The 25694-nt window shown below is 48.1% G+C and overlaps 2 protein-coding genes across 4 annotated transcripts; both read right to left on the bottom strand.

Annotated features, from left to right (window-relative positions):
- Positions 1 to 4662: 4662 nt before the first annotated feature.
- On the bottom strand, positions 4663 to 12209 carry LOC149443176 (uncharacterized). Of its 2 annotated transcripts, XM_089655849.1 has the most exons (9): positions 11964 to 12209; positions 11016 to 11135; positions 10439 to 10573; positions 10229 to 10352; positions 9913 to 10112; positions 9609 to 9824; positions 9309 to 9527; positions 9021 to 9153; positions 4663 to 8707 (listed from the first exon to the last, which is right to left on the bottom strand). In XM_089655849.1, exons 2-9 carry the CDS (start codon positions 11091 to 11093, stop codon positions 7818 to 7820), a joined length of 1995 nt encoding a protein of 664 aa, XP_089511975.1. In that variant the 5' UTR covers positions 11094 to 11135; positions 11964 to 12209; the 3' UTR covers positions 4663 to 7817. The 2 variants fall into 2 exon arrangements, with proteins under 2 accessions (XP_089511975.1, XP_089511974.1); XM_089655848.1 differs by lacking the exon at positions 11964 to 12209 and having other exon boundaries at positions 11016 to 11956.
- Positions 12210 to 15603: 3394 nt separating this feature from the next.
- On the bottom strand, positions 15604 to 22731 carry LOC149443175 (uncharacterized). Of its 2 annotated transcripts, none has more exons than XM_089655879.1 (6): positions 22676 to 22731; positions 19544 to 19653; positions 19242 to 19409; positions 19032 to 19155; positions 18709 to 18915; positions 15604 to 18118 (listed from the first exon to the last, which is right to left on the bottom strand). In XM_089655879.1, exons 2-6 carry the CDS (start codon positions 19625 to 19627, stop codon positions 17154 to 17156), a joined length of 1548 nt encoding a protein of 515 aa, XP_089512005.1. In that variant the 5' UTR covers positions 19628 to 19653; positions 22676 to 22731; the 3' UTR covers positions 15604 to 17153. The 2 variants fall into 2 exon arrangements, with proteins under 2 accessions (XP_089512005.1, XP_089512006.1); XM_089655880.1 differs by having other exon boundaries at positions 15604 to 18070.
- Between the last annotated feature and the right edge of the window lie 2963 nt (positions 22732 to 25694).

Genomic DNA, 25694 nt, shown 5'->3' with positions numbered 1-25694 from the left:
GTAGCCAGCAACGGTGTTCCTGATCATTGCCACCCAAGTCCCAGTTGTAAAAGGGCAACAGTGCTCCTGATCATTGCCACCCAAGTCCCAATATAAGAGGGCAACAGCGTTCCTGATCATTGCCGCCCAAGTCCCAGCCTAAGAGAGCAACAGCGTTCCTGGTCATTGCCACCCAAGTCCCAGTCTAAGAGAGCAACAGCATTCCTGATCATTGCCACCCAAGTCCCAGCCTAAGAGAGCAACAGGGATCCTGATCATTGCCACCCAAGTCCCAGCCTAAGAGAGCAACAGCGCTCCTGATCATTGCTACCCAATTCCCAGCCTAAGAGAGCAACAGCGTTCCTGATCATTGCCACCCAAGTCCCAGCGTAAGAGAGCAAACAGTGTTCCTGATCATAGCCACCCAAGTCCCAGAGTAAGAGAGCAACAGTGTTCCTGATCATTGCCACCCAAGTCCGAATGTAAGAGAGCAACAGTGTTCCTGATCATTGCCACACAAGTCCCAGCGTAAGAGAGCAACAGTTTTCCTGATCATTGCCACCCAAGTCTCAGCGTAAGACAGCAACAGTGTTCCTGATCATTGCCACACAAGTCCCAGCGTAAGAGAGCAACAGTGTTCCTGATTATTACCGACCAAGTCCGAATGTAAGAGAGCAACAGTGCTCCTGATCATTGCCACCCAAGTCCGAATGTAAGAGAGCAACAGTCCTCCTGATCATTGCCACCCAAGTCCCAGCGTAAAAGGGCAACAGTGCTCCTGATCATTGCCACCCAAGTCCCAGCTTAAGAGGGCAACAGTGCTCCTGATCATTGCCACACCAATCTCATTGTTGCCAGACCAGTATAAACCAGAAAACAATTTTCCTGATCACCACACCAGACCAGTGTAAGCCAGAAACAGTGTAAGCCATCATTTCAGACTGCCACCTGCCCTGATTCTTTGCCTGTTTGCTGACCCTGATTCTGCCTGAACTGATCCATTGTTCCTGCGAAGCGCCCAGTGCCAGCCATCCCCTGCAGATAACTGCACTCTTGGAACCACAGGAACACTTTGGTTCACCTTTTGCTCAGCCTCCTGTACTTCCTGGCCAGTGAACAAAGCACTCCTGGGGGCAGCCACATACCAGTAGTGTAGGTTTGGTTGGTTGATTTATGGGATACACAAGATATAGGGGTTGATTTCCTAAAACTGCAGAAATCTGGTGCAGCTGTCTATGGTAGCCAAATCACGTACTACTTTCAGCTTGCTTAGTTAGGCTTTGACATTAAAATATGGAAGCTGATCGATTTCTATGCAGGGCTGCACAAGATTTTGCACTCTCCAGTTTTAGTAAATCAGCCCCATAGTGTCCGGTGCACAATCAATCCAAACATTTAAAAAGTCTCATATTTGTCATATTACCTCTTGGGAGGAGTCGTAGAATGTGTTTTTGGGTGAAACTCTTAAGGTTGCCCATGCCAGCCTCTCTCAACCAGGGTGCCTTGAAGTTTCTTCATGGGTGCCTTGGCAAAATGTCTAAAAAGTGCCCAAAACTTGTATACAAGCCAGCGGGTGGAACAAGCCTGCCTTTTAGTTACACAAAGCCACAGGTTTTCATTGTGCACCATTACGACCTTCTAGCCACCAGCGTCCTGACAACCAATGTCACCATCAGTTGATAAAGAGGATGTCAGTTTCCTTCACAGCATCCTCGTTTGACCCTCCCCTGCTCATCTCCATCAGTGCTGGGGTCACATTAGCTCCGTGATGAAGAAAAGCTGAGGGAGAGGAGAAACACTGGAATACTAGTCAGCATCAGCGTGCAAAAGTGTATTTGATTTGGAAGAATAAGTCACCTCTAATGTTGGGTGCCCTACATGTGTGGACGTTGCTGCGTTATATAAAACTATTAGATAGGTTTTCACATTTTAGATTGGGGTGCCCTTTTAAAATTATGGACAGTCTACAGGCACCCCATTTTAGAATGGGGTGGCTCAGGATTGTCCATAATTTTAAAGGGTGCCTTGGGACTGTCTATAATTTTAAAGGGTGCCTTGACTGAAAAAAGGTTGAGAAACACTGGCCCATGCTGTGTGTGAAAAATATCAAACTAAATTGACCTCAAAATGATTTTCATATTCTAATCACATCTTCCAAAAACATGTGGCAAAAAATGAAGTCTTCAAAAGACTCACTTTGCCTTTCATAAACTGCTTGGGGTGTTTACTGTCTGAAATGTAGTAATTTTGTGGGTGTTTCTGCTGTCCTGGTGCTCCAAAAATGTGATAGTCAGGAAATTGGATATGTAATTTATGCCCCTAGAACTCCTAAAGGTGCTCCTTGGATTTTGGGCCTCTCTATCTGGCTAGGCTGTGAAAAAGTCTCACACATGTGGTATCCCCATACTCGGGAGGAGTAGCAGTATGTGTTTTGGGGTGTGGTTCTAAGTATGCCCATACCCTGTGTGAACTTATTATTAACTGACAACTTTGTATGTGAGAACGTGTAAAACTGCACAATGGCCTGGAAGGGGGTTTAACATGCTGGCCATCAAGTGATTAAACGCCAGTGATCTAGTTACTGGTGTTCTTATTGAAGTACTATATATTCCCTTTATCTGTAGGTAATCTCTTATTACCTCTTTCAAATATTGAAAACTTCAACAGCTTCCATGGGGTGTCCTTAATTTTTCACATTACAGTATATAAAATGGTTTGGGGAAAGGTAATGGAGTTTATAGATAAGATGAGGTGAGACATTAGCAAAGGATGAAATGAAAGAAGCTGGAGGAAAGTTAAGGCAGTAAATGAGATCCCTCAATTATATATAAATATAAGATTACAGAACAAATAATGGTGCAAAAGGAATAATGTAAGTCAATACACAAAGTCCAGCCACCTGTCAATCAGAATGGGAGATGTTGATGGCTTCAGTGATGAGAATGGGAGCTGATGTTCCAGAAACACAGCTTGGCTCCTCCCAAGACTGGGCTGTTTGTATTCATGCTGATCCTCTTGTTTAGAGGGACATGGGACATAGAAAAGATGGAGGGGGGGTTTCTCTATGTTAGATGTGCTGTGAAAGTGAGGAAGAAAGATGATCTTGTGGTTGGAGGTGGTGATGGTGCGGAGGAGGAATTACGGGTGGAATGATAGATGGGTCTATGGACTGATGGACTTATCATTGGAGTATACTACAGACGTCCTGAGGTCTATGAGAAGGGGGAGAGTCGGCTGTTCCAACAAGGTGATGGTGCGGAGGAGGAGGAATTATGGGAGGAATGATAGATGGGGGTTTCTCTATGTTAGATGTGATCTGAAAGTGAGGAAGAAAGAGATGACCTTGTGGTTGGAGGTGGAATTATGGGAGGAATGATATAGATGGGTCTATGGACTTATCAATGGAGTATACTACAGATGTCCTGAGGTCTATGAGAAGGGGGAGAGTTGGCTGTTCCAACAACGACAAGCTGGGAACACCAAACTGGTTTCAGTGATGAGAATGGAGTTGGTGTTCCAGAAACATGGCTTGGCTCCTCCCAAGACTGGGCTGTTGGTTTTCATGCTGATCCTCTTGTTTAGAGGGATACGGGACACAGAAAAGATGGAGGGGGGTTTCTCTGTGTTAGATGTGATATTAAAATGAGTAAGATAGTAAGGTTGAGAAAAGACAATAGTCCATCTAGTTCAAGCAATAAAAAAAAAAAAAATCCTTCATACATACTGTCCTATACCCACAGTTGATCCAGAGGAAGGCAAAAACAATCCCCCTTCTGTAATCAAAGGAGCATTGATCATTTGTCCTTGTCTGTTCAGAGTTTCACTGTCTGGAAGTTTGATTGCTTCCTCCTGCCTCTGGAAGAAGCTTCTAGAGCTTAGGATGGGAGGCTCAAATAACGTCTGAATTTCATGTTCCAGCCAATCTCTTGAGGGGAGTGCCCAGAAGGGGCCTAGAAAGGTTATAAATAGTCAAACTCTGGAGATCTGGGTTCTCACTTCCCAGGGAGGTTCCAAAGCCTGAGATGCTACTGCCCTTAGACAGCCCATGGACTGTGTAGCTGTTCCTGAGGTCTCAGCGGTGTCAAGGCTGAGGGCCTGAATAGATCTTTCTAGAAGCTGGTTGCAGGACCTCACTGCAAGGAGAGACGCCTTATTAACGGTCATCCATGTTGTATAAGGCCTCCATTTCTGATGAAACGGAACTATCTTATATGGTATCCCTCAGCTATTTGCAGTTTCTGTTCTTCACGTAACTATATTGATAAGAATGGAATGTTTCATTGGTCATCCCAAGATAAAGCCTCGCCTACTGAGTTCTGTATAACCGTTCTTGTTTTGCATTAAACTTTCAGAGATTTAGCTTGCACCCTTCGGTGTCCGGAGCTTTATTTCTCCCAGGCCTGAGGGTGAAAATAACGAGGACAGGGGGCTACAGACAGAGGCTGATTCCTATCACTCACCGTAAGGGATCTGGTCTGGAGAAGGATTGATTCAATCACTGGACTGTGGTCCAGAGGTAGCTGGAACATTATTATTATTATTATACAGCGTCAACAGTTTGCTCAGTGCTTTACAATATAAAAAGGAGACAATACAGCATGGCAGCGGTCCTGGTGTCAGGAATCAGCAACAAGGACAGACAGATCTGCGTGGCTACACTCAGGAAACTGGGACCAGACTGTGTAAGCTTTAAGTGAGATTTATTTACAGTGCAACAAAATTTATCCAAACACCAACACCAAGCAATCCAAGATATGAGAGAACCAAAAACCCACTGACACCTGACTAATCAACCTAACAAACAGAAAGCCTAACAACTAACTATATACACTCACAGACCACTTTATCAGGTGCACCTTGCTAGTCCCGGGCTGGACTCCGTTTGCCTTCATTCTTCATGGCATAGATCCAACAAGGTGTTGGAAACATTCCTCAGAGATTTTGCTCCATATTGACATAATAGCATCACGCAGCTGCTGCAGATTTGTCGGCTGCACATCCATGATGGGAATCTCCTGTTCCCCCACATCCTAAAGGTGCTCTATTGGATGGAGATCTGGTGACTGTGGAGGCCATTGGAGTCCAGTGACCTCATTGTCATCTTCCAGAAACCAGTTGGAGATGATTTGAGCTTTTTGACATGGAGCATTATCCTGCTGGAAGGAGCCATCAGAAGATGGGGACACTGGAGTCATAAAGGGATGGACATGGTAAGCAATAATACTCAGGTAGGCCGAGGAATTTAAACGATACTCATTTGCTGCTAAGGGGCCCAAAGTGTGCCAAGAAAATGTCCCCCACACCATGACACCACCAGCCTGAACCTTTGATACAAGGCAGGATGGATCCACCACACCATGACACCACCAGCTTGAACCTTTGATACAAGGCAGGATGGATCCACCACACCACGACACCACCACCACCAGCCTGAACCATTGATACAAGGCAGGATGGATCCACCACACCATGACACCACCAGCTTGAACCTTTGATACAAGGCAGGATGGATCCACCACACCACGACACCACCACCACCAGCCTGAACCATTGATACAAGGCAGGATGGATCCACAACACCACCACCACGACCAGCCTGAACCATTGATACAATGCAGGATGGATCCACCACACCATAACAGCACCACCACCAGCCTGAACCGTGGATACAAGGCAGGATGGATCCACCACACCATGACACCACCACCACCAGCCTGAACCATTGATACAAGGCAGGATGGATCCACCACCACACCATGACACCATCACCACCAGCCGGAACCATTGATACAAGGCAGGATGGATCCATGCTTTCATGTTGTTTACGCCATATTCTGACCCTACCATCTGAATGTTGCAGCTGAAATCCAGACACATCAGACCAGGCAACGTTTTTCCAATCTTCTATTGTCCAATTTTGGTGAGCCTGTGTGAATTGTAGCCTCCGTTTCCTGTTTTTAGCTGACAGGAGTAGCACCCGGTGGTCTTCTGCTGCTGTACCCATCTGATTCAAGGTTGGATGTGTTGTGTGCTCAGAGATGGTGTTCTGTATACCTTGGGTGTAACGTGTGGTTATTGGAGTTCCTGTTGCCTTTCTATTATCCTCGAACCAGTCTGCCCATTCTCCTCTGACCTCAACAAGGCATTTTTCTCCACACAACCACCACTCACTGGATATTTTCTATTTTTCAGAACATTCTCTGCAAACCCTAGAGATGGTTGTGCGGGAAAATGCCAGAAGATCAGCAGTGTTTGAAATACTCAGACCAGCCCGTCTGGCCCCAACTACCACACCACATTCAAAGTCACTTAAGTCCCCTTTTTTCCCCATTCTGTTGCTCGGTTTGAACTTCAGCAAATCGTCTTCACCACGTATAGATAGCTAAATGCATTTAGTTGCTGCCATGTGATTGGCAATTTGTGTTACCAACCAGTTAAACAGGTGTACCTAATAAACAGGCCGGTGAGTGTATACATAAATGAGGAACACAGAAAAGCAGGGAAAACTGGGGGTGACGTGAGCAGATGGTGGGGGGGGGGACCAAAACTGGGATCAGGAACAAGGGGGAGCATGAAACAAGGCAGCAGGGTAGAGGGCAGGAGCAAGATCAGGATCAATGGCAAACAAAATTTGGCTGCAGCAAAACACTGGAGCAAGAGACAATAGTAAGAAAGGACCTAAATACCCTCCCAGCAGCCAGAATCAGGAGGAAACTGATTACTGGGATCTGCTAACTGTCGGGAAACACCTGCTGGTGGAAACAGAAACTACAACATTCCACTCTGAGAAGCACAGTGACACCAGCAGGTGATGCAGGTCCTGAGACTTGAGGACTTGTGAGTAAAGACCCTAGATTGATCCCTGTTAATGTGTAGTGTCTTGAAAGTTGCACTGGGTTCCAGTAGTTGTTCATTGGCTCAAGGTAACCAGATGCCAAAAAAGACTTGCCTCATGGTCTTCAGCTGTGAGGTCTTTGACTGTTCAGGACATTGCCTCATGGTCTTCAGCTGTGAGGTCTTAGACTGTTCAGAAGATTGCCACATAGTCCACAGCTGTGAGGTCTTTGACTGTTCAGAAGATTGCCTTATGGTCTTTAGCTGTGAGGTCTTTGACTGTTCAGAAGATTTCCACATGGTCTTCAGCAATGAGGCTTTGGACTGGTCAGGGAAGATCAGACTACACTGCTAGGAGGGACCCAACCAGCAGTGACCCCCCTCCTTCTCTCTCACCATGATGAACTCCATGGAAGCTTCTGCTGAAGGTCAGGCGAGATCAGACTACACTGCTAGAGGGACCCAACCAGCAGTGACCCCCCCCCTCCTTCTCTCTCACTATGATGTCCTCCATGGAAGCTTCTGCTGAAGGTCAGGGGAGATCAGACTACACGGCTAGAGGGACCTAACCAGCAGTGACCCCCCCTCCTCTCTCACTATGATGTCCTCCATGGAAACTTCCGCTGAAGGTCAGGGAAGATCAGACTACAGGGCTAGAGGGACCCAACCAGCAGTGACCCCCCTCTTTTTCTCTCACCATGATGTCCTCCATGGAAGCTTCTGCTGAAGGTCAGGGGAGATCAGACTACACGGCTTGAGGGACCCAACCAGCAGTAACCCCCCCCCCTCCTTCTCTCTCCTAGCAGAGGAAGCCAGACACAACGTTGAAGTCTTTAGTGATCTCTGATCTCCTTATAAAGTGTTTCTTCCATGATAAAGATCAGAGGAGCGCTCAGCCACATGTTTTCTGAGGTGTATATCAAGGTGTGCTTCTTCCCAGTGTGAAATCTCTGATGTCTGGCAACATATCATCCATAGAGAAGACATTTCCCGCAATTGAGACACTAATAAACCTTGAGGATTGTGTGGGATCTCTGATGTTTGGTAAGATAAGACTTCTGTGAAAAACATTTCCCACACTCAGGGCAGGAATAGGGCTTCTCCCCCGTGTGACAAAGCTGATGTGTTTTCAGATTGAACTTCCGTGAAAAACATTTCCCGCACTGATAACAGGAATACGGCTTCTCCCCTGTGTGACACATATGATGTGTGTTAAGATGGTACTTCCGTGCAAAACATTTCCCGCACTCAGAACAGCAATACGGCTTCTCACCCGTGTGAGTTCTTTGATGTATTACAAGGTCTGAATTTCGTTGAAAACATCTACCGCATTCGGAACAAGTTGGTTTAATGCCCATGTGCAATCTCTGATGTGAAAAAAGCTTGTTCTTCTCTGAAAAACATTTCCCACACTCAAGACAGGCATACTGACTGTCCCCTGTGTGAGATATTTGACGTATAACAAGGTCTGACTTCTGTGGAAAAAATTTCCCACACTGAGAACAAGAATATGGTTTTTCACCTATGTGCAATCTGTGATGACCGAAAAGGTTGAACGTCTGTGAGAAATAATTCCCGCACTCAGGACAGGAATGAAGCCCCTCCCCCGTGTGGGATCTCTGATGTACAGAAAAACTTAACTCAGAGCTAAAACTTTCCCTGCACTCGGGACAGTAAAATGTCTTCTCCCCCATAATCCCGGCCCCATCCCCCACAGTACGAGGTTGCTCAGAGTCAGAGGGGTCCCATGGTCTCTCCACACTGGGAAGTCCACCATTCATAGTGGAGCTCATTGTCTTTTCTCCGGCACAATCTCCTGGGATGTCCTCATCTTTCATTTTACAACCTGGAGATAAAGTGAGACGATCCTTTGAGGGTTTCTCCATGGCGGGTCCTGGAAAAATAGAAAAACATCATCAATAGATAGGAGAGGGTTAGTTCACTTCCATCAAGATTCCATCTGGATCAGGGAGATAGGAGGGAGCAGATGTTCTCTGTGGATGTCCCAACCAGCTGGGACTCTTCCCCTCTTCAAAGGGCCTTTGGTCCTCCTAGATCACTTCTACATTTACACCTCCTTGTCAGATGAGCAGGAACCAATGGGGGCTGGGGGGGGGGCATGCTCTTCACACAACCACAAGCCTAGGCACTGGATCATGCGATCTCTGATAGATAAGAGGTTCAATGTTCAGACTTGTGACCCTCACCTGTGCTGATCTCTGCAGGAGTGTCCTCCTCTATGAATGTCCTCATTCCAGCCTCCTCCGTATATTGCTGATCATCCCTCACATACGTCTCTTCTACTTCACCCTCAACTTTCATGTTCATCAGATCGTCACCCTAAACCAACAGAATGGCAGAAAATAACATCTGTAACATAGAAGGATTTATGATGTGAGATCACATAGAACATCTCATCTTGTAGAGTCCACACATCGTCTCCACATGTCAGAGTGTTCCATCACTTTATGTTCCTGACCCTCAACTCCACCTACCTGATGATGGTGAGGGATGGTGTGAGCTTTCTGTGTGGAATCCCGGGAATACAGAGGACAGGGACGTCTCTCTGGTGGGTTCCTGCTCTCAGGTGACTCCATCATGATATTGTTATAGAGATATTTGCGTCCTTCAAAAAGCTCCTTTATAAATCCATACTCCCCATCATCCTCTTTATACTCTTCTTTAACAAAAATGTTATCCCTGAAGTTTCTACTCTGAATATATAATAAAGCATTATTATTGTAACACACATGCTGTATGTAAATCATAACTATCAGTGACTGTTCCTCACCTACCTGATGATGGTGAGGGATGGTGTGACCTTCCTGTGTTGAATCCCAGGAATACAGAGGACGGGGACATCTCTCTGGTGGGTTCCTGGTATTTGGTGGCTCCATCATAATATCCTTGTAGATATTCTTTTGTCCTTCAGAGAGGTCCTTTACGACTCCATCATCCTCCTCTTTTATCTCTTCTTTGACCTCAACTTTAGAATCTCTCAAGTTTCCTCTCTGAATATATAATAAAATGGCATCAATGGTAACAATGCAGATAATGTACAGATCCTAATGATACTATCAGTGATTGTTCCTCATCTACCTGATGATGGTGAGGGATGGTGTGACCTTCCTGTGTGGAATCCCAGGAATACAGAGGACGGGGACATCTCTCTGGTGGGTTTCCATGACTGGATCCATCTACCTGATGATGGTGGATGATGGTGCGACCTTCCTGTGTGGAATCCCGGGAATACAGAGGACGCGGACATCTCTCTGGTGGGTTCCCATGACTGGATCCATCTGTAGGAAACACACACACTGACTGAATCCATTGTTTCTATGTGTTTATCAGATGATGGGGGATCTAGGTGGATCCTCCGTACTGCTCTCTACTTTCCAATAAAGTCTCCTCTTACCCGGTGATGTGAGGGGCAGCTGATTGTCCATCATGACGTCCTTGTAGAGGTCCTTGTGTCCTTCTAAATACTCCCACTCCTCCATGGAGAAATAGACAGTGACATCCTGACACCTTATAGGAACCTGACACACACAATGATACAGTCACCATCCAGACACATCCCTTGTCTGTTACTGGAGAATGTCCCAGAATTCCTGGCACCGCTCACCTCTCCTGTCAGCAGCTCCATCATCTTCTTGGTGACTTCTAGAATCTTCTCCATGTTGTGTCTCTCAGGGTTTAGGGAGTCACATGGAGGCACTGTGATGGTCATATTATCACCTGACTTCAGAAGAGGAAATCTCTGTATTGGGGAACCAATAGGAATATCATGTTAAACTCCCAAAATCCTCCTCACCTCTCCGGTCAGGTCTGGGTGATGTCATGTGACCTCCCAGAATCCCCCTCACCTCTCCGGTCAGGTCTGTGTGATGTCATGTGACCTCCCAGCATCCTCCTCACCTCTCCAGTCAGGTCTGTGTTTTATTAATAGAGATGAGTGATGTCATGTGACCTCCCAGAATCCTCCTCACTCTCCGGTCAGGTCTGTGTTTTATTAATAGAGATGAGAGTGATGTCATGTGACCTCCCAGAATCCTCACCTCTTCGATCAGGTCTGTGTTTTATTAATAGAGATGAGTGATGTCATGTGACCTCCCAGAATCCTCCTCACCTCTCCAGTCAGATCTGTGTTTTATTAATAGAGATGAGAGTGATGTCATGTGACCTCCCAGAATCCTCCTCACCTCTCCGGTCAGCAGGTAGATGATCTCCAGAGTGAGGTTTAGTATCTTCTCAGTGATGCCACTCTCGTCTTCCTCCATCCTCAATGATCTGATTAAGTGATCTATAGACGATGCTTCTCCCTGTAGACGGATAATACAATGACAATGATCGGATTGGGATGAATAGTATCCGTAGAACGTTCTTGGCACATAGTGGACTTTTTGTGTTGATGTCAGGAGAGTGGACAGTATCAGGACCATGAATCAATTCTGCTGATTTGTAATTAGTAATGACCAAAACACATCTGGGTTCAGTTGAAGAACGCTTTGCCAAATACAAACCCTACTGGAGTCAATGGGAGCTGATTGTAAAAATTAGTCCTGGAAATAAAAGACGTCGATGGTGGAGGAAGAGGACGGGCATGACGTGATGAGGGTCTCTATCATGGAAGAACGTTTTCCAGTGGGATTACACACAGAGCAACATTCAGTTTACTATTCCTATATTCTGGGGGTCCTGAAGCCTATTACCCTTCATCTTTATGTTTTTAAAAAAAATCCTGTTCTCCAAACATCTCCAAATGTAGGAAATGTCTTGACCCTGTAAGTGGGGAATGTTCCGGCCCCTGAAGGGGTTAATCTGGGTTCCCACACTATATATGTGTGTATCATCATCTGCTGGAGATAAAAGACATCACCGTGACTATGGAGGAAGAGGACGGACGTGACAGCAGGGGAAGAGGACAGGTGTGACGATGGAGGAAGAGGACGGATGCGACGATGGAGGAAGAGGACAGACATGACAATGGAGGAAGAGGACGGGCATGATGGTGGAGGAAGAGGATGGATGTGACGATGGAGGAAGAGGACGGACATGACGATGGAGGAAGAGGACGAACATGACGATGGAGGAAGAGGATGGACGTGACGGGGGTTACTGGGTGTAAATATAAAATAACATCTTATCACCTCTGCTGCCACTTCCAGCAATGTCTCTCTACTTCCTCCCAACTCATCGCTCACAATTTCTTATTTATACCTGACATCACTTCCTGTCTGTCCCTGACATCACTTCCTGTCTTCCATAGAGACTTCCTGTCTGGGTAGAAGTGGGATTACCACCTTTTGGAGCTCAGAGGAACTGCAGCCATATGAAACATTTTCATAGCGTGAACAGACTTTTTTTTTTTATTCTCTGTATCCCAAAGGCGGCTTTCTTTTTTTTAATTTTGAACATGTGACCTGCAGCAAAGGACTAGAAGCTCCTCCTGTCACTGTTTCCCTGCAGACAGGTTGGGAGAGAGTTGGGTCATGTGCACGCCTGGACTGGCCATAGGGCACACCGGGCATTTGCCCAGTGGGCTGGGGCCACCGAGCTTAGGAAAAATGGCCTGTTGCTGATCGGGCCGCACAGTAGGAGGTAAGCGGCGACCGCGGTCTTAATGGAGATAACACAGACCGCGGCTGCCACTCACCTCCCACTATGCAGCTATGCCCAAAGCAGGGCTGACAGGAGGAGCGGCAGTGATTGCTCCATCGACAGGCAGGAAGCGCCTCTGAGGACACACAGACACCTCCCTGGCTAGCCACTGTACACAGTCGCACTGAAGGGACAACGGCGGCCTCTCTCCTTCACCTGCTGGCACAGTATTACAGCTTGGTGGTGGATTGGGCTGTCTCTTTGCCAAACCGGCTGTCTCTTTGCTAGATGGGCTGTCTCTTTGATGGATGGGCTATTTGCTGGATGAGCTGTCTCTTTGCTGGACGGGATGTCTCTTTGCTGAACGGGCTCTTTACTAGACAGGATGTCTCTTTGCTGAACGGGATGTCTCTTTGCTGAACGGGATGTCTCTTTGCTGAACGGGATGTCTCTTTGCTGGATGGGCTGTCTTTTTGCTAGATGGGCTGACTCTTTGCTAAACGGGCTTTCTCTTTGCTGGGCAGGATGTCTCTTTGCTGGATGGGCTGTCTCTTTACTGGTTAAGCTGTCTCTTTGCTGGATGGGTTGTCTCTTTACTGGTTGAGCTGTCTCCACTGGATGAGCTGTCTCTTTACTGGTTGAGCTGTCTCTGCTGGACAAGCTGTCTCTGTGCTAAATGGGCTCTTTGCTGGGCAGGATGTCTCTTTGCTCGATGGGCTGTCTTTTTGCTGGATGAGCTGTGTCTTTGCTGGACGGGCTGTCTCTTTGCTAGTTGGGATGTCTCTTTGCTAGACGAGGATGTCTGTTTGCTGGATTGGGCTGTCTCTTTGCTATATGGGGATATCTGTTTGCTGCACTGAGCTGTCTCTTTGCTATATAGGGATGTCTCTGTTGGATTGGGATGTCTCTTTGCTGAATTGGGCCATCTGTTTGAATATATAGGGAGAACTGTGATTTAGATCTCTAGGGGCACTGTAATGTAAAGGGGCACTAAGATATAAAGGGGACTGTGCCGTAAAGGGGCACTGTAGTCAATACAGTGCCCCTAAACAGTGCAGTCCCCTTTATATCACAGTGCTCCTTTACATTACAGTGCAGAGGACTGACTCCGTGAATATTCCATCCCCAACGCCCTTGCACACGCCCCCCCTGGAAAAATTGGCTGCTCAGTCTAAAATGCCTGGGCCTATTTTTTATCCTAGCCCGGGCCTGGTCATGTGACAGCTTTATATCGATTAGAAAAAAGATACTTAATTCTGAACCAGGGCATCAGTGAACTCCTGGACAGTCTGAGGTGTAACCTAGCGGCGTTGGATGGACCGAAACATGACATCCCAGAGGTGTTCTATTGGATTTAGATCAGGCGAGCGTGGGGGCCATTGAATGGTATCAATTCCTTCATCCTCCAGGAACTGCCTGCATACTCTCCCCACCTGAGACCGGGCATTGTTGTGTACCAGGAGGAACCCAGGAGCCACTGCACCAGGAGGAACCCAGGAGCCACTGCACCGGGAGGAACCCAGGACCCACCGCACCAGGAAGAACCTAGGGCCCACGGCACCAGTGTAGGGTCTGACAATGGGTCCAAGGATTTCATCCCGATACCTAATGGCAGTCAGGGTGCCATTGTCTAGCCTGTAGAGGTCTGTGCGTCCCTCCATGGATATGCCTCCCCAGACCATCACTGACCCACCACCAAAACGGTCATGCTGAACCATGTTACAGGCAGCAGAACATTCTCCACAGCTTCTCCAGACCCTTTCACCTCTGTCACATGTGCTCAGGGTGAACCTGCTCTCATCTGTGAAAAGCACAGGGTGCCAGTGGTGGACCTGTCAATTCTGGTGTTCAATGGCCAATGCCAATCCAGCTCTATGGTGTCGGGCAGTGAGCACAGGGCCCACTAGAGGACGTCGGGCCCTCAGGCCATCCTCATGAAGTCTGTTTCTGATTGTTTGGTCAGAGACATTCCCACCAGAGGCCTGCTGGAGGTAATATTGTAGGGCACTGGCAGTGCTCCTCTTGTCCCTCCGTGCACAAAGGAGCAGATACCGTTCCTGCTGAAGGGTTAAGGACCTTCTACGGCCCTGTCCAGCTCTCCTAGAGGAACGGCCTGTCTCCTGGAATCTCCTCCATGTTCTTGTCTCTTGGAATCTCCTCCATGCTCTTGAGACTGTGCTGGGAGACACAGCAAACCTTCTGGCAATGGCACATATTGATGTGCCATCCTGGAGGAGTTGGACTGCCTGTGCAACCTCTGTAGGGTCCAGGTATAGCCTCATGCTACCAGTAGTGACACTGACCCTAGCCAAATGCTAAACTAGTGAAAATTAGTCAGAAAAGATGAGTAGGGAAAAATGTCAGTGGCCTCCACCTGTAAAACCATTCCTGTTTTGGGGGTCATCTCATTGTTGCCCATCTAGTGCACCTGTTGTTATTTTCATGAACACCAAAGCAGCTGAAACTGATGAACAACCCCCTCTGCGACTTACCTGACCAAATCCATATCCCAGGAGGTTCATCGACTTGAAGCTAGACTCGGATTACAAAGTCTGCCTTTAATTTTTTTTGAGCAGTGTATGTTGAATGGTCTACTTTGCAAAATGGGGTCATTTTGTTGGTGTTTCTCCTGTCCTGGCACTTCAAGGCCTCGAGAAATGCGATGGGTAGTCAGGTAATCCAATGCATAATTTATAAATTTTGAAATCATAAAGGTGCTCCTTAGATTTTGGTCCCCTCTATGCATCTAGGCAGCAAAAAAAAGTCTCACACGTGTGATATCTCCATACTTGGCAGGAGTAGAAGAATGTGTTTTTGGGTGTAATTCTAAGCATGCCTATGCTGTGCCTGAGAAAAAAACTTGTTCAAACGACAACTATGTGAAATAAAATTACATTTTACTTACTTTATTTTCACAAAAAAATTGGCAAAAAATGACAACTTAAATAAAACTCGCCATGCCTCTTACTAAATACCTCGGACTGCCAACTTTACAAAATCGGGTCGTTTTGGGGGTATTTCACTTATACATTCAATAGTTTGTAGAACTTACATACAGACTTAATAGTATACAATGTATCATACTAGAAATATTTGTTACTTGTTAGATTTCCAGAGTTATGAAAAAACTCTATTAGTATTTCTAGGTTCTTGTAGATGGTTGTGGGAAGAAATCCTTATAGAAGCCAGTTCAGTATAAGCAGTGTGACTTTATTTGATCACACACCAAAAAATACAAAGTCAATAAAAAACAGTAAATGCAGATATATGTAGCTTAAAATGAAATAAAAATAAAGAATATAAGTTGCTTGTTCCTTGAATATTAGAAGAAAATGTAGTTCCTTTGAATAGCTTAGATAGAAGATTTTCAGGCCTAGCTTAAGAAGTGAACATGTGCTTCCCTTTGTCCTTTGTTCAAGTATGCTACGTGCTGTTCTTTGTGTAAGTGTCTGAAGTGTAGGTATGTCTGAATGAAGTGTAGAGTATCTAAGAAGCAACTGCCTCTTGTTCTTTGAAAAGCTGCATACTTAAAATGCATGAGAAATTAAGTCCTCCCATTAACCTTTGTTTGAAATTCGCGGGCTCCTTAAACACTCCCTTAGTCACTCCCAGCCTAACTGAAACATATGTTACTGATTCAGACCACCAAGTCATTGTCATGATTGACATGCAGACTATGAAAGAGGTCTCTGAAGTTCTTATGTTACATACAACTGTCTGAATACGTGATTTATGAGTACAATTTAAACTCTCAGACTCATTATAAGAATTCAAAATAAGGTGTACGTTACATAGACTAGCTTAGAAAAAACATGACTTTAAACCTCTTACTGATTAACTTTGCTCAGACACAAATAATTCACATCTGTGATCACTAAAATGCAAAACCTCACATTCACATCCAATTAAGAGGGTATTCACTGCCAGGCATATATCAGAACTTACTAAAGACCGAATTAAAGTTTGGATATTAAAAATTAATATTACATTACTATAGTTGAATTTTTTGTAAATATGAAATGTTGCATCTGAAAATGTCAGATTTTCCACTTTCTGACAACAGGTGGCACTCTCCAAGCAAACAAAGCGCCTGTACAGGCTGATAACTACTCTCCCCTTCTCTTCATCGATAAGCTCCTCTGTAACCATGATGTCCTCCATGGAAGCTTCTGCTGAAGGTCAGGAGAGATCAGAATACACTGCTAGAGGGACCCAACCAGCAGTGACCCCCCCCTTCTCTCTCACCATGATGTCCTCCATGGAAGCTTCTGCTGAAGGTCAGGAGAGATCAGAATACACTGCTAGAGGGACCCAACCAGCAGTGACCCCCCCTCCTTCTCTCTCACCATGATGGCCTCCAAAGAAGCTTCTGCTGAAGGCCAGGAGAGATCAGACTACACTGCTAGAGGGACCCAACCAGCAGTGACCCCCCCCCCCTTCTCTCTCCTAGCAGAGGAAGCCAGACACAACTTTGAAGTCTTTAGTTTTCTCTGATCTCCTTATAAAGTGTTTCTTCCATGATAAAGATCAGAGGAGCGCTCAGCCATGTGTTTTCTGAGGTGTATATCAAGGTGTGCTTCTTCCCAGTGTGAGATCTCTGATGTACGGCAACATATCATCCCTATAGAAGACATTTCCCGCACTCGGGACACCTCAAGGGTTGTGTGGGTTCTCTGATATCTGCTAAGACAATACTTCCATGAGAAACATGTCCCGCACCCATGGTGGAAAACCGGCTCTTACCCTGTATGGTATATCTGATGCAGGGTAAGGCTGGACTTGTGAGAAAAACATTTCCCACACTCAGAGCAGGAATACGGCTTCTCACCTGTGTGAGACCTCTGATGTGTGCCAAGATGAGACTTCCGTGAAAAGCATTTCCCGCACTCAGAACAAGAATACGGCTTCTCACCCGTGTGAGACTTATGATGTGTGTTAAGATGGGACTTCTGTAAAAAACATTTCCCGCACTCAGGGCAGGAATATGGCCTCTCCCCTGTGTGAGATCTTTGGTGCATAACAAGGTCTGTTTTCGCCCGAAAACATTTCCCGCACTCAGAACAGGAATACGGCTTCTCACCCGTGTGAGACCTCTGATGGGTGTAAAGATGGGACGTCTGTAAAAAACGTTTTCCGCACTCAGAACAGGAATATGGCCTCTCCCCTGTGTGAGTTCTTTGATGTATGACAAGATCTGAATTCCGTTGAAAACATCTCCCGCACTCAGAACAAGAATATGGTTTCTTGCCCGTGTGCAACCTCTGATGTACAGAAAGCTTGTTCTTTTCTGTAAAACATTTCCCGCACTCAAGGCAGGAATATGGACTGGCCCTTCTATGAGATATTTGATGTATAACCAGGTCTGATTTATGTGGAAAAAATCTCCCACACTGAGAACAAGAATATGGCTTTTCGCTTGTGTGCAATCTCTGATGTCTGAAAAGATTGGACTTCTGTGGAAAATATTTCCCACACTCAGGACAGGGAAACGTCTTTTCCCCCTGAAACCTGGCCCCATCCCCCACAGTACAAGGTTGCTCAGAGTCAGAGGGACTCCATGGTCCAACCACACTGGGAAGTCCACCATCCATAGTGGAGCTCATTTTCTTTTCTCCGACACAATCTCCTGGGATGTCTTCATCTTCCATTTTCCAACCTGGGGATAAAGTGAGACGATCATTTGAGGGTTTCTCCATGGCGGGTCCTGGAAAAATAGAAAAACATCATCAATAGATAGCAGAGGGTTAGTTCACTTCCATCAAGATTCCATCAGGATCAGGGAGATAGGAGGGAGCAGATGTTCTCTGTGGATGTCCCAACCAGCTGGAACTCTTCCCCTCTTCAAAGGGCCTTTGGTCCTCCCAGATCACTTCTACATTTACTCTGCCTTGTCAGAAGAGCAGGAACCAATGGGGGCTGGGAGGGGCATGCTCTTTACACAACCACAAGCCTAGGCACTGGGTCATGTGATCTCTGATGGACAAGAGGGTCAAGGTTCAGACTTGTAGACCCATTACCATAGAACAAGTGACCATAGGCCTAGACTTCTGGTGATATTCAGCACCATTACCAACCTATTATTGGTCAATATCACTCAACTCAAGCCCTACTCTGGACCAATATACAGTAACAGAGCAGAGATAAGATAAGAATATATTATGGTCAAATATATCTAAATAAATGGTGTATACAGCAAAAAAGTAAGCAGATTTATCAGAGAGAAAATCTGATATTCCAGGAATATAGAGGATGGGGACATCTCTCTGGTGGGTTCCCATGACTGGATCCATCTACCTGATGATGGTGAGGGATGATGTGTGGTTTGACCTTCCTGTGTGGAATCCCGGGAATACACAGGACGGGGACATCTCTCTGGTGGGTTCCCATGACTGGATCCATCTACCTGATGATGGTGAGGGATGGAGTGACCTTCTGGTGTGGAATCCCAGGAATACAGAGGACGGGGACATCTCTCTGGTGGGTTCCCATGACTGGATCCATCTGTAGGAAACACACACACTGACTGAATCCATTGTTTCTATGTGTTTATCAGATGATGGGGGATCTAGGTGGATCCTCCGTACTGCTCTCTCCTTTCCAATAAAGTCTCCTCCTACCCGGTGATGTGAGGGGCAGCTGATTGTCCATCATGACGTCCTTGTAGAGGTCCTTGTGTCGTCCTAAATACTCCCACTCCTCCATGGAGAAATAGACAGCGACACCCTGACACCTTATAGGAACCTGACACACACAATGATACAGTCACCATCCAGACACATCCCTTGTCTGTTACTGGAGAATGTCCTAGAATTCCCGCCACCGCTTACCTCTCCTGTCAGCAGCTCCATCATCTTCTTGGTGACTTCTAGAATCTTCTCCATGTTGAGTCTCTCAGATTTCAGGTAGTGAGGTGTAGATGTGATGTCAGGTGGTCCATGGAGAAGATTGTTGGGTGCCCATCGCTCACTAGAGGCCTTCTTCACCAGTTCAAAGTCCTGTGTAAGAAAAAAAAGACAACACCAGTGATCACTACAGACGTCCCAGAATCCTCCTCACCTCTCCGGTCAGGTCTGTGTTTTATTAATAGAGATGAGAGTGACGTCATGTGACCTCCCAGAATCCTCCTCACCTCTCCAGTCAGCAGGTAGATGATCTCCAGGGTGAGGTTTAGTATCCTCTCAGTCATGTGACTCCGGTCCTCCTCCATCCTCATTGGTCATGTGATCTATATAGAGTTCTCTGCAGATGGATAGAAGAGAATTATGACTTGGTTGTACAATATTGGGAAGGTGATGTAAAGGGTTAATAGTCGGGTTGCCCCTCAGGGGAAATGTAAACTAAACAGAGGGACAAATAAAGTGCTACATTCCCCACATAAACTGTTTATTAGTGTCACCAGAAGACACAAACTCCACTGGTCCAACATACAGCATTCTAAGAAATTGGGGAGGCCAACTGATACTACTTGCCTTCACAGGCTACTCATATTTTCCATTGGCAGACTGTCAGAGGCCCCCCCCCCCCCTGCCTAGTTATTCACCTTGTGGCCCTTGACAGTACTACCCCTCCCCTAGACCCTTCTACTATCATTCATGGTCGGTTACAGGTCTACAGTCTTCCAACCTGATATTGATACAGCGTCCAAACTAGGCATTCCAAGGGTTAACCATGCTGACAATATGGCAGATCCCTCTTATAGTGAGGGGCAGGGTTTTCTGCCTCCTCTCTCATTACTGGACAATCTCAGATCCCTTCTCATATTGAGGGGCGTGGTTTTCTGCCTCCTCTCCCATTACTGGAAGGTCTCAGAGCCCTTCTCATAGTGAGGGGCAGGGTCTTCTGCCTCCTCACCCATTACTTGATGATCTCAGACCCCTTCTCATAGTGAGGGGAGGGGTTTTCTGCCTCCTCACCCATTACTGCAAGATCTCAGACCTCTTCTCATACTGAGGGACGGGGTTTTCTGCCTCCTCACCCATTACTGGATGATCTCAGACCCCTTCTCATAGTGAGGGGCAGGGTCTTCTGCCTCCTCACCCATTACTTGATGATCTCAGACCCCTTCTCATAGTGAGGGGAGGGGTTTTCTGCCTCCTCACCCATTACTGCAAGATCTCAGACCTCTTCTCATACTGAGGGACGGGGTTTTCTGCCTCCTCACCCATTACTGGATGATCTCAGACCCCTTCTCATAGTGAGGGGCTGGGTTTTCTGCCTCCTCCCCATTACTGGAAGATTTCAGACCCCTGCTCATGCTGAGGGGTGGGGTTTTCTGCCTCCCCCACCCATTATTGGATGATCTTAGACCCCTTCTCATAGTAAGGGGCAGGGTTTTCTGCCTCCTCACCCATTACTGGAAGATCTCAGAGCCCTTCTCGTAGCGAGGGGCGGGGCTTTCTGCCTCCTCACCCATTACTGGAAGATCTCAGACCCCTTCTCAGTGAGGGGCGGGGTTTTCTGCCTCCTCACCCATTACTGGAAGATCTCAGAGCCCCTCTCATAGTGAGGGGCGGGGTTTTCTGCCTCCTCACCCATTACTGGGAGATCTCAGACCCCTTCTCGTAGTGAGGGGCGGGGCTTTCTGCCTCCTCACCCATTACTGGAAGATCTCAGACCCCTTCTCAGTGAGGGGCGGGGTTTTCTGCCTCCTCACCCATTACTGGAAGATCTCAGACCCCTTCTCATAGTGAGGGGCGGGGTTTTCTGCCTCCTCACCCCATTACTGGAAGATCTCAGACCCCTTCTAATAGCGATGGGCGGGGTTTTCTGCCTCCTCACCCATTACTGGAAGATCTCAGACCCCTTCTCATAGTGAGGGGCGGGGTTTTCTGCCTCCTCACCCGATACTGGAAGGTCTCAGAGCCCTTCTCATAGTGAGGGGTGGGGTTTTCTGCCTCCTCACCCATTATTGGATGATCTCAGACCACTTCTCTTAGTGAGGGGCGGGGTTATCCACCTCCTCCTTAATTATTTGCTTCTGTCAGACTTCTGGTCAGGGTGAAGGCTGTGCATTGCCTTATGGGTGAGCACCAACATTATTCCAACCACAAGTTCCACCAAAATTTATATTCTGGATATTGGAATTTTGTTAAAGTTTAGTACAACCCATCGTTACAGGAGACTGCTAAGGTAAGAAGGTGACACACATGGAGGGAGGGGACTGACGTGACAGTGGAGGAAGAGGACAGGCACGACGGTGGAGGAAGAGGACCTATGTGACTGTGGAGAAAGAGGACGGAACATGACTATGGAGGAAGAGGACGGGTGTGACAGTGGAGGAAGAGGACAGGGGTGATGATGGAGGAAGAGGACGGACAAGATGATAGAGGGAGAGGACGGGCGTGATGATGGAGGGAGAGGACGGGCGTGATGATGGAGGGAGAGGACGGGCGTGATGATGGAGGGAGAGGACGGGCGTGATGATGGAGGGAGAGGACGGGCGTGATGATGGAGGGAGAGGACGGACAAGACGATAGAGGAAGAGGACACTTACAGGAGACTGCTAAGGTGAGAAGGTGACACACATGGAGGAAGAGGACGGAAGCGACGGTGGAGGAACAGGACAGAAGCGACGGTGGAGGAAGAGGACCTATGTGACTGTGGAGAAAGAGGACGGAACATGACTATGGAGGAAGAGGACAGGAGCGACGGTGGAGGAAGAGGACGGAAGCGACGGTGGAGGAAGAGGACGGAAGCGACGGTGGAGGAAGAGGACGGAAGCGACGGTGGAGGAAGAGGACGGAAGCGACGGTGGAGGAAGAGGACGGAAGCGACGGTGGAGGAAGAGGACGGAAGCGACGGTGGAGGGAGAGGACGGGCGTGATGATGGAGGAAGAGGACGGACAAGACAATGGAGGAAGAGGACACTTACAGGAGACTGCTAAGGTGAGAAGGTGACACACATGGAGGGAGAGGACCGATGTGACGGTGGAGGAACAGGAGGGGCATGACGGTGGAGGAAGAGGACGGACGCGACGGTGGAGGGAGAGGACGGACGCGACTACGAAGAAAGACGACTGACGGTGGAGGAAGAGGACGGGCACGACGGTGGAGGAAGAGGACGGGCGCGACGGTGGAGGAAGAGGACGGGCGCGACGGTGGAGGGAGAGGACGGGCGCGACGGTGGAGGGAGAGGACGGGCGCGACGATGGAGGGAGAGGACGGGCGCGACGATGGAGGAAGAGGACGAGCGTGACTACGGAGGAAGAGGACGGACGTGACGGGGGGTTACTGGATTTAAATATAAATAAGATCTTATTACCTCCTCTACTGCCACTTCCAGCAATGTCTCCTCTCTACTTCCTTCCGACTCATCTGTCACCAAGTACTTCCTAGTTATACCTGACATCACTTCCTGTCTTCCATAGAGACTTCCTGTCTGGGTAGAAGTGAGATCCCCACCTTGTGGAGCTCAGAGGAACTGCAGCCCCGAGAATCTTCCTAGTGTGACCCAGGCCTTGTTTTGTATCCCAAATGTTGCCAGGCCATCCTGGAATTTCAATAATTGTTCCAAACTGTCCGCTTTTCACAGGATGATAAGATACGGTCTTCCACCTCAGCCACTTTGTTGGCTCCAATGGCAGGATTCTGCATCCAAATGTCAGAAAAGATCTCTGGACCCTCACTGAACCCCACCCAAATGTGTTCACCTCATACCTGGCTATGAAGGAGGACAGGCTTTCCTGAGGAGATGCGTTTCCAGGAATCACCTAAAAGTGGACAGAGAAGGAGAGAGCCGGACAGATTGGGTTAGGGGATTCCAAAGGATGGGAGAGGTTCTGGAGAAGTTCTGGAGATGAGAAGGCGAGGCAGTGATGTGGAAGATGGAGAGCAGGAGGTCTTGGGAGTAGAGAGGATGATTTGGGTGATATTTTAATATGAGGTTGGTGATGTAGCCGGGGGAAGAGTTGTTGGTTTTGTATGTTGCTGTTAGTACTTTGATTTCTTGGCAGAGAGGGGTGGAGGATACTGAATGGAGTTCAGTGGAGGGATAGGCAGAGAGGAGTGGAGGACACTGAATGAAGGCCAGTGGAGGGATTGGCAGAGAGGGGTGGAGGACACTGAATGGAGGCCAGTGGAGGGATTGGCAGAGAGGGGTGGAGGACACTGAATGGAGGCCAGTGGAGGGATTGGCAGAGAGGGGTGGAGGACACTGAATGGAGACTAGTGAAGGGATTGGCAGAGAGGGGTGGAGGACACTGTATGGAGGCCAGTGGAGGGATTGGCAGAGAGGGGTGGAGGACACTGAATGGAGACTAGTGGAGGGATTGGCAGAGAGGGGTGGAGGACACTGAATGGACACTGAAGGAAAAATGGCCTACACTCATATCTATGCCCTTTTTTTTTAAAGCACTAGATCGATGCTTTTTTTGATCCAATGCTTTACAATGCAGAGGAGAGATGTGGGGTCTTATTGGCCCCCGATGTCTCCATAAAGAGGACCCGCCACTAATTATTTCTATCACAGGGGATGCATGCATTTCTTATGATAAATAAAAGTGATTACATTTTTTTTTAAGGGACAGTGCAAAAAAAAAAAAAGTTTAACCACTAGCCTACCGGGCACTTCTACCCCCTTCCTCCCCACCGGACACTTCTACCTCCTTCCTGCCTACAGGGCACTTCTACCCCCTTCCTGCCTACCGGGCACTTCTACGCCCCTCCTGCACACCAGGCACTTCTACCCCCTTCCTGCCTACCGGGCACTTCTACGCCCCTCCTGCCCACCAGGCACTTCTACCCTCTTCCTGCCTACAGGGCACTTCTACCCCCTTCCTGCCCACCAGGCACTTCTACCCCCTTCCTGCCTACAGGGCACTTCTACCCCCTTCCCGCCTACCAGGCACTTCTACCTCCTTCCCGCCTACAGGGCACTTCTACCCCCTTCCTGCCTACCGGACACTTCTACCCCCTCCCTGCCCACCGGACACTTCTACCCCCTTCCTGCCCACCGGGCACTTCTACCCCCTTCCTGCCTACAGGGCACTTCTACCCTCTCCCTGCCTATAGGGCACTTCTACCCCCTTCCTGCCTACCGGCATTTATACCCCCTTCCTGCCTACAGGGCACTTCTACCACCTTCCTGCCTACCGGGCACTTCTAACCCCTTCCTGCCTACCAGACACTTCTACCCCCTTCCTGCCTACCGGCCCTTCTACCCCCTTCCTGCCTACCGGCCCTTCTACCCCCTTCCTGCCTATCAGGCACTTCTACACCTTTCGTGCTTACAGGGCACTTCTACCCCCTTCCTGCCTACCGGGCACTTCTACCCCCTTCCTGCCTACAGGGCACTTCTACCCCCTTCCTGCCTACAGGGCACTGTCACCCCCTTCCTGCCCGCTGGGCACTTCTACCCCCTTCCTGCCTACCGGGCACTGTCACCCCCTTCCTGCCTACCAGACACTTCTACCCCCTTCCTGCCTACCGGATCCTTCTACCCCCTTCCCTCCCCCCGGGCACTTCTACCCCCTTCCTGCCTACCGGGCACGTCTACCCCCTTCTTGCCCACCAGACACTTCTACCCCCTTCCTGCCTACCGGGCACTTCTACCCCCTTCCTGCCCACCGGGCACTTCTACCCCTTCCTGCGTACCGGCACTTCTACACCCTTCCTGCCCGCAGGGCACTGTCACCCCCTTCCCGCCCTCCGGACTCTTCTACCCCCTTCCTGCCCGCCGGGCACTTCTACCCCCTTCCTGCCCGCCGGGCACTTCTACCCCCTTCCTGCCTGCCGGACCCTTCTACCCCCTTCCTGCCCACCGAGCACTTCTACCCCCTTCCTGCCCACCGTGCACTCCCACCCCCTTCCTGCCCACCGGGCACTTCTACCCCCTTCCTGCCCAGGCCAATTTCCAGCTTTCAGTGCTATCACACTTTGAATGACAATTGCGCGGTCATGCAACACTGTACCCATATGAAATTTGTATAATTTTTTTGTGACAGAGCTTTCTTTTGGTGGTATTTAATCACCTTGGGGTTTTTTATTTTTTCCTAAACAAACCAAAAACCACTAAAAAATTTTGAAACAAAAACGTTTTTTCTTAGCTTTTGTTATAAAATTTTGTAAATAAGTGATTTTTCTCCTTCACTGATGTGCGCTAATGAGGCTGTGGTGATGGGCACTGATAGGTAGCACTGATGAGGAGGCACTGGTAGGTGGCACTGATGGGCATTGACAGGCATCACTGATGGGCACTGAAAGGCAGCACTCATATATGGCACTGATAGACAGCACTGATTGGCACTGTTAGGTGGCATTGTTAGACGGCACTGATAGGCAGC

The sequence above is a fragment of the Staurois parvus genome, unplaced genomic scaffold (genome assembly GCF_062004578.1).
Source record: "Staurois parvus isolate SC_StPar_1 unplaced genomic scaffold, SC_StPar_1.0 ptg000874l, whole genome shotgun sequence".
Lineage (NCBI taxonomy): Eukaryota > Metazoa > Chordata > Amphibia > Anura > Ranidae > Staurois > Staurois parvus.
The sequence above is the reverse complement of the archived record's forward strand: the minus strand, read 5'-3'. Positions and strand labels throughout refer to the sequence as shown.

Bases quoted from the DNA above. Each gene is read 5' to 3' on its own strand.
- LOC149443176 (XM_089655848.1), bottom strand. From the start codon at position 11,255: ATGGTCCTGATACTGTCCACTCTCCTGACATCAACACAAAAAGTCCAC. The intron at 10,353-10,438 runs GTGAGCGGTGCC...TGTGTGTGTCAG, and splicing joins TGGAGCTGCTGACAGGAGAG to GTTCCTATAAGGTGTCAGGA. The intron at 10,113-10,228 runs GTAAGAGGAGAC...TGTTTCCTACAG, and splicing joins GCTGCCCCTCACATCACCGG to ATGGATCCAGTCATGGGAAC.
- LOC149443175 (XM_089655879.1), bottom strand. From the start codon at position 19,627: ATGAGGATGGAGGAGGACCGGAGTCACATGACTGAGAGGATACTAAAC. The intron at 18,916-19,031 runs GTAGGAGGAGAC...TGTTTCCTACAG, and splicing joins GCTGCCCCTCACATCACCGG to ATGGATCCAGTCATGGGAAC. The intron at 18,119-18,708 runs GTAGATGGATCC...CTATTTTTCCAG, and splicing joins TCATCCCTCACCATCATCAG to GACCCGCCATGGAGAAACCC.